Source organism: Lipotes vexillifer, unplaced genomic scaffold (assembly GCF_000442215.2).
Source record: "Lipotes vexillifer unplaced genomic scaffold, Lipotes_vexillifer_v1.1 scaffold190, whole genome shotgun sequence".
Taxonomy (NCBI): Eukaryota; Metazoa; Chordata; class Mammalia; order Artiodactyla; family Lipotidae; genus Lipotes; species Lipotes vexillifer.
In genome coordinates, this window is record NW_006794958.1 from 684,209 (window position 1) to 692,411 (window position 8,203).

At 41.3% G+C, this 8,203-nt stretch overlaps 1 protein-coding gene across 1 annotated transcript in view; it reads right to left on the minus strand.

Moving 5' to 3' along the window:
• TOGARAM1 (TOG array regulator of axonemal microtubules 1) overlaps positions 1-7,813 on the minus strand; it is an 87,541-nt gene extending 79,728 nt beyond the window's left edge. Inside the window, exon 1 of the mRNA XM_007467371.1 lies at positions 5,768-7,813. Coding sequence (XP_007467433.1) covers positions 5,768-7,813 — 2,046 coding nt within the window. The remainder of the gene's footprint in view (positions 1-5,767) is intronic.
• Between the last annotated feature and the right edge of the window lie 390 nt (positions 7,814-8,203).

Genomic DNA, 8,203 nt, shown 5'->3' on the forward strand with positions numbered 1-8,203 from the left:
CCCGTGTCCCCTGCATCGGCAGGCGGACTCTCAACCACTGCGCCACCAGGAAAGCCCTCCAATCATATTTTTAAAAGAAAATTAAAGACTACTTACTGTAAACGATGTACTATCCAGGGAAAATTTCAATTTTTAGGATTAAGTTCACACCAAATACATTAGTGCAACTTAATAATTTGGGATTTTCTATTACGTTTAAATTTGTCACATTAAGTATTCTAAATCTTTCCCACATTCTTCAAATCCCTGATCCTCTATTTTCCATTCTCAGCTTGCCTCTTAGTGTACCAGAATATGGAAGCCTAATATTAGAGCCCTGCCCTCAAAATGTGAATCACAAATCAGCAGCAGCAGCAACACCTAGAAGCTTCTTAGACATGTAGTCTCAGAACCCCTCCCAAACTGAACCAGAATCTGTATTTTAACAAGATACTGAGGTAATTCATAGGCACATTAAAATTCGATAAGCACTATTCCAGAGCTCATGCCTTCCTTTCGACTTCAAAAAAAATTTTGCTGTCTCAAATTTTTCTGAATCCTAAGTCATCTTCCTTTCATTTTTCCTCCAGTTCTAGAAGAAAAGACTTCTGCCTCTATTCCAAAGCTAACCTCTCTATATACATGTGTTCTTGACTCACTCAGTATTTAGGGGCATTAATCCCTTGCCTTTCTCTCTCAAATTTGATTCTCAAATATGATTACAGGGATCAAATCCTATGTTCCTTGCAAATCTAAAATCTACCACAGTACAAGACAGAGTAGGCAAGTTGAAATCACTGGTGGCTTCTTTTTCCGCTTCTTTCAAACCGGGTGTTTCCTATTTAAAAATAAAACATAGTAATAACTCATCCCACTACATCCTGCTATACCTTGCTTGGTCTTTTCTTTCACCCTCAAACACTCAGATTCTATTTTCTCACTTAACAGGTATTTGTTGATACTGATTGTAGGCACAGCACTATGTTAGTACTGCTATATAAACAAACAAACAAAAACAGTCCCTATCAGCACAGTGCTTTACCATCATTGAGAAGAAAGAAGACATGGCTCACATGCTAAATACCAACAGAGGAAAAAAATGCTAGGTGGTATTTTAAAGAGTAATCTATAAGCTCGAACTTGGCTTCACACATAGTGGATGATCAAAAAGATGTTTAGTAAATGCTTACTGCCTGTATTTCCTTATCAATTCATCTCATAAACTTATAAATTTGGTCTGTCTAAAACCACTTTCGTCCATGTCCCAATTACCTTCCAATAACCAAATCTTCTACCTTGAAAAAGCTACAGACCTAGTAACTACATACACATAAAGCGCGTATGTTCCTTACTTTTCAGTCTAGGTTACTGTAACTCTTAATACGTTGTAGAGAAATCTGTTAGGAAAAATATAGCTAACACGGCAGCCAGCTAGTGATGCCTGATTACTGGACCCCACTAAACCATTAAAAGTCATAAAAGCACTGAAAGAGATGCAAAGTTTCTGATAACCAGAATACCACAGGAATCTGGTTATCAGTCTATATGTCAAGGCACAAAAATAATCAACTAAATGGTGGAAATAAAAACAGAATTAAAAAGCCTAAATATTCAAAAGTAAGAGAACAGCTAAACAGACTTATATTATATGATCTAATATTAAACAGCCAATAAAGATCCTACTACAAATTATTTATTTTCAAGAAAAAAAGGTTCATGGTAAAGTTAGTGAAAGGGGGAGACGTTTGTGTATGGAAAAAATAATCTACATTTGTATAAATAAATTGAAATGATACTTGAAGAACAGGCAATAAAATATGCACAGGTGGCCTCAGTAGTGAGATTGCTGAAAATTTTAAATTTCTTCTTTGTGCCTTTTTATATTTTCCAAATTTTCTATAATAAGCACTATAATTTTTTACAGTCAGAAGAATTATTAAGAGGAAATTAAGATAAAATTATGAGAAAAGTACCTTCAAAAATTATTTTACAAGTAGCAGGCTGAATAAATAAGAACAAATCATGCTTTTTCAGATTTAATTCTCCTCAATCTCTCCTGCATTTAACAGTACTGATGTACTTCATGAAACACTTTCTTTACTTCATTTCTAAAGCCTTTGTTCTTTCTTGGTTCTCTTCCAACTCTTAGGCACTCTTTCTCTTTGCCTTGTATGGTTCTATCTCCTACTGCTATTCCTGAAATGGGCCTGTAGGCTAAAATTGAGTCTTAAGCACTCTGCTCTTACTTTAAATGCCCTTCATTGGAGAGCCCCTCCAATCTCACAGTTTCAAAGTTACTTCTCAATATGGGACTTCCAAGTTCTACATCCCTAGTTCTTCCCTTGTCTCTTGAATAGTGGTCTTCAACAAACTGAGCTGAGTGTTCTATCTTCCTCTACCTAAAGCTCATTTTCCCCCAAATTAACTTCCACTTTTTTGGGTCTTGCTATTCATAGATTTATTATGCATTTTGTTACCTCATTCAAATTTGAGTTTTCTCTCTTTACCTCCCTCTCCTCCTCTATATTTTAGAGCAGTTTTAGGTTCACAGCAAAATTGAAAGCACAGAGAGTTCCCATATATCCCCTACTCACACCCACACATATAGCAGATACCCACCCTCCACTAACACCATCCCTACCAGAGTGGTACATTTGTTACAACTGATGAACCTACACTGACACATCATTATCATCTAAAACCCATAGATTTATATTAGGGTTTACTTTTGGTGTTGTACATTCTATGGGTTTGGAGAAATATATCCATGACCAGTATCCATCATTGTAGTATCATACAAAATAATTTCATTGTCCTAAAAATTCTCTGTGCTCTATTCATCTGCTTGAAAATATAGTATTTAATTTTTAAAAAATATATGTACTTTAAAAAGCTGCACACATAAAAATATTTAATCCATGTCCTCCATTAAGATAATTTCCAATGTAGTTCTTCTACAGACCATTTCTGAGCAAGAAAGTACAGTCAGCCCTCCAAATTGGTGGGTTCTACATCCACAGATTCAACCAACAGTGGATGGGAAATGTTTAACAACAACAAAAAAATTCCAGAAACTTCCAAAAAGCAAAACTTGAATTTTCCATTCCTTGGTAATACATAGCATTTACAACTATTTATATAGCATTTACATTGTATTAGATACTATAAGTAATCTTGAAATGATTTAAAGCATACAGGAGGAGGTTATATACAACTAAAATATGCCATTTTATATAAGGGACTTGAGCATCTGCGGATTTTGGTATGCTTGGGTGTCCTGACACCAATCTCCCTCGGATACTGAAGGACAGCTGTATAACTTAATTTCTGGGATAATTTTTTTTTTTTGCGGTACGCGGGCCTCTCACTGTTGTGGCCTCTCCCATTGCAGAGCACAGGCTCCGGACGCGCAGGCCCAGCGGCCATGGCTCACGGGCCCAGCCCCTCCACAGCATGAGGGATCCTCCCAGACCGGGGCACGAACCCATGTCCCCTGCATCGGCAGGGGGACTCCCAACCACTGCGCCACCAGGGAAGCCCTGGGATAATTTTTAATTTCACCATAACTTCTTTCAAAAGCAATATATATCGGGCTCCATCCATTTTGAGAAAGGCACGAACTAGTTATTTACAAAAATTATCTCCATACTTGGTCCTTGCCTACATTTCTAGTTTCATCTTCTATTGCTTCCCACCAAACTCCCTGTTTCAGCTGTTTAGAAATTTACCATTTTTTATTAACTCGCTAAGTCCTTTTATAATTCAGTGTCTCTGAACATATATATCTTCAGTCTGAAATTCACCAGGATGCATCCACACTTAGCAAATTCCTATTCATCTTTTATCATACCATTTCGATTATAATCACCTATAAACCAATTAATTTAAGAAAAGTTTGACCACATGACTGTTGGATAATTCTAAGCATAAAAACAACTGCAAAGAAATCTTTAACTTTATTTAGTAGGTAGTTAGTTGTTGTATTACTGGTGTAGTAATTATATTTTGTGTACTGTAGGATACAGCATATGAATAAATATAACTGATATTGGGGACCAGAGTTATACTGTGGGAGAAGGGAGATACAAATATGGACTAAAGGAAGATGAGTAAGAACCTTGTAGTGCTGGATTTGAATTGGAGGTATCAGTATGAATTTGTTTTAAAAAAATAAAAAAGGTATTGGGACTTCCCTAGTGGCACAGTGGTTAAGAATCCGCCTGCCAATGCAAGGCAGACAGGTTTGATCCCTGGTCTGGAGAGACCCCACATGCCTTGGAACAACTAAGCCCGTGTGCCACAAATACTGGGCCTGTGCTCTAGAGCCCATGAGCCACAACTACTGAAGCCCGCACGCCCTAGAGCCCGTGCTCCACAAGAGAAGCCACCACAATGAGAAGCCTGCACACCGCAACGAAGAGTAGCCCCCTCTCGTCGCAACTAGAGAAAGCCCACGTGCAGCAATGAAGACCCAATGCAGCCAAAAAGTAAATAAAATTAAAATAAATAAATAAAGGTATTCCCTGGTTCTATCCACTGAAAGGACCAACGCATAATGATAAGCAATAGCAGTGAGCACATCTATACCCAGACTTTGGTTTTAAAATTCCACTCTCCACGAAAAAAAGCAGTTCTTGCGCTCTTGGAAAAAAGGTTGATTCCAGGTCTGGAGCAAGAAAAATACAAGGTGCTGGGCATCATATTATGTTTAAGCTAAGGAAGTGTTCAAAGACTAAAGAGTCATGAGAAAGGACACAGGAGCCAGCCACTGGTCAAATCAATTTTAGCATCAAAAGGAATACTAATGTATTTAATTATTACACATAAAATAAAAAAGAATGCCAGGTAACAAATACAGAAGGACCATTAGAATTTTCAGAAGTGTCACCCTTTTTTGTAGTTCCCAATGTAATAAATATACAGGTAAGGATCATTAGTGGATGCTAACAACAGGGGTGGAAGGTCGTTGACGTATCCATAAGGTCTCAAAGTATCATCCTGCAGATCATGTGCTAATTATAAAGAGGAAAGTAAACCTTTGCAATGGAGTGATATGGCTATCACCATCTTAACCAAGTGATAAAACTCAGCATCACCAATAGTGGGACACCTGATATTACATGCCACATGAGGTGATGTCATGTAAAGTTCATCTCATTATAGATGGTAATATGGTAAATACAGATAAAGCATATGAATATTCGCTGTACTATTCTTTTAAGTAACCTACAGATTTGAAATTTTCAAAATAAAAACTTGAGGAAAAAAATCTCAGTTCAGATGTCATATCTTATTGGAAGGCTTTTTTTTTTTTTTTTACTTTTCCAGTGGAATTATTTTTTCTATTTTCAGTATTCCCACAGGGCCCTTTATATTTCTATTTTAGCACTTAACAAATTGGTAACTGCCTGTTTATAGGTCTGACCTTTTCCCTAAACTGCAGAACTGGTCTCATCTTCCTTCCCGGAACTTAGCTCTTTATCTGACACCTACCAGGTATTCACTGTTTGTTGTATGAATGAGATAACTGATATGCCAAAGTGACAGGCCAAAACTGAAATCCAAGCATTGTCTATATCAAATTGTGCCTCAAATTTAATCCAATCAATCAAGCAGGAAACCTACCTAACCTACCAAACCTGTCTCATTATAAGAGATACATCAGCAAATTGACTTAAAAACAAAGCATACAGCACTCAAGGAGCCTCACCTTTAAGTCATAACAAGCATACTTTCATTTTAAATTCTTTCATTGCCTCAACTCAAGGAAATTAGGGAAGATGCATACCTGTTCTATATCCTTTGAATTGGAGGTCTGGTTTTCTCCCGTGACTCCAGGCTGCTCATTTTCCCATGGTAATTTATTTTTTCCTTTTCCTGCACTTAGTACCCTTCGAGTACAGATAGTTGGACTATAAGATCCATAAATTTGCATGCTATCACTTGTGTGGTCACCACAGTGACAGTGTGCACTCTGAGTTCTGTTACCCGCCAAAAGCCAGTCTGTATCTGCTCCATGTGCCAAATGGCTTGATCTACCCTGGGCAGATGATGGCATGAGTACTGCATACTCCACAAATCCCTGTTCTGTTAACTTTGGGAGGGTTTTCCTAGCCAATCTGGCCTGCACAGCATTCATCACTCCATCTCCGTTATCTTGCAGCTCAACAGTATCCACAGCTTTGAAAAGGATGCTGGTTTTACCTGAGCCCATTGATGATGCCAACACAGCAAAGGCTTCAAGAGCTGCTTGGCGTACCCTGCGTTTGCTATCTACAAGAGCTGGAGCAAGATCAAAAGACAGTTTGGATAAGTCAAAATCCTCACTGGGATAGGTCAAGAGGGAGCAGATGCAAATGTTCACCACTTCCTCTCTCACTCTGGAATGCTTATGTTTGAGATGTTCCAGGAGTAAGCAAAGCACCTGTTGAGGACCTACTTCCTTCATTAGCTTGAGGAAGATTTTCATGTATTCTTGTTTGATCACCAACTTGTTGTCTGCCAGCACTTTGACAGAAGCTGCTATAACTGGTCCCAAGAACTGTTGTACCTGCTCTCCAAGACGAACAACCAGTAAATGCAGGACTTGAAGTGTGCCATGGACCACTTTGAAGTTAGAATCGTCTAACAAATTATACATCAAACTAATGAAACCGACGAGGCTAGAATGAGAGGTGGAACTAGGGTTAAAGAGTCCCATCACCTGTTTTAGCTCCTCAATAGCCTGAGTCCGGTTCTTATAGTCTTCCTGATCTAACAACCTTGAATGCAGCTCCTGAGGAATAATCCCAAATTTAAGATTGCTGTTGGAAAGAGGCACTGCACTGGGAAGGGGATCTTCAGGAAATCCAGAGGCTTCAAGTTCCAAATAATAAGGAACCTGACTTCCAAACTGGGACTCCAGGCGGCGATTGTAGTGTCTCCTCAGGGCAGAAGGCAGGCGAGAGATATATGACTGAAACCTCTCTTGGCCAAGACGCTCCCCAATTTGTTGAAGTGCAGAGAAGGCTGTCTCAGATTCTTCTTCTATCTCCTGACTGCCAAGCTTTCGGGCTAAGGATATTATCACCTCGGTAAGATCTAGGCCGAGCAACAAATCCTCAGGAGTAAGCAAGATAGGGAACAGTAGTGCCGTGGAAGCTCTAAGCCGGGCATCGGTACTTTCCAGTCCTTGTTGTATAAGCATTCTCAGCACCTGTCCAGAACTACGTTTCAGACACACATGTAGGATCTGCAGCGCATCTTTCCGCAGGGCTGGATTCTCTTCTCGTAAGGAGACAACTAGTTGAGGCAGAAGTGCTAGGCTAAAGGCCTCTTCCAACTGGCCTGCCTCCCCCTGACCCCGGAGAACGTCCGAGAGGAGTTGCAAGCAGAGTCGCTTCTCATCACTACCTCCTTCCACAAGCACTCGGCCCACGGCCCGATACAATGCTTCCTTTCGTCGGGGGAAGCCAAGTCTACCGCCCCGGCGCGGCAAAGCAGCCTGTAAAGCCTGGAAAGCCTCGGAAGGATCTGGCGCGGTCCGGAGTTGTTGAAGGAGCCGAGTCTCCTCTTCATCTCCCCCTGACAAACCACCTCCAGACCCAGACCAATTACTTGAGATTGCCTCCGCGGGCATCAAGAGGGTCGAGGCCAGAGGCGAAGGTGTCGGGGGGCAGGAATCGTGGTCTCCGGCAGCTCCACGGCAGCAGTAGTTTTTCTCGCCTCTCATGGCGCCCCCACCTCGTCTATCATCAGTCTCTGGGGCGGGAGGACGACTGCGGCTCTGGAGGCGATAGGCACAGAGGGCTGGAAGGGGCGGCAGCGGGAGCAGCGCGAAGGGCGCAGCCGCCATGAAGGGTCGTCAAGTGGCGGAGCCTGTAAGAAACCATCGTCTCCGAAGGGCTCGATGGAGCCCAGCCTTCCTGTTCTTCTCCAAGCCTCAAGCTGCAGAGGAGGAAAAAGAACAGTTTAAGCCCGCAACTCCAGGAGACTGCCTTCGGCAAAATGGCCCCCGTCTGAGCCCCAGACCCCGCAGCTGCCTCCGGGCGTAACCAGGGGCACCACGTGACCAAACCGAGCGCTTCCATGGTGATATACCCGGCGCGGACCTCTTGACCCGGAAATCAATCTGCCGTGATGAATGCTGGGTCATGTAGTCCATATCGGAAGATCAGACTAGGCAGAAGGCCCCTGGAAAAGGAAGTGAAAACGTTGCGAACGTAATGAACTAATCTGGAGCGGA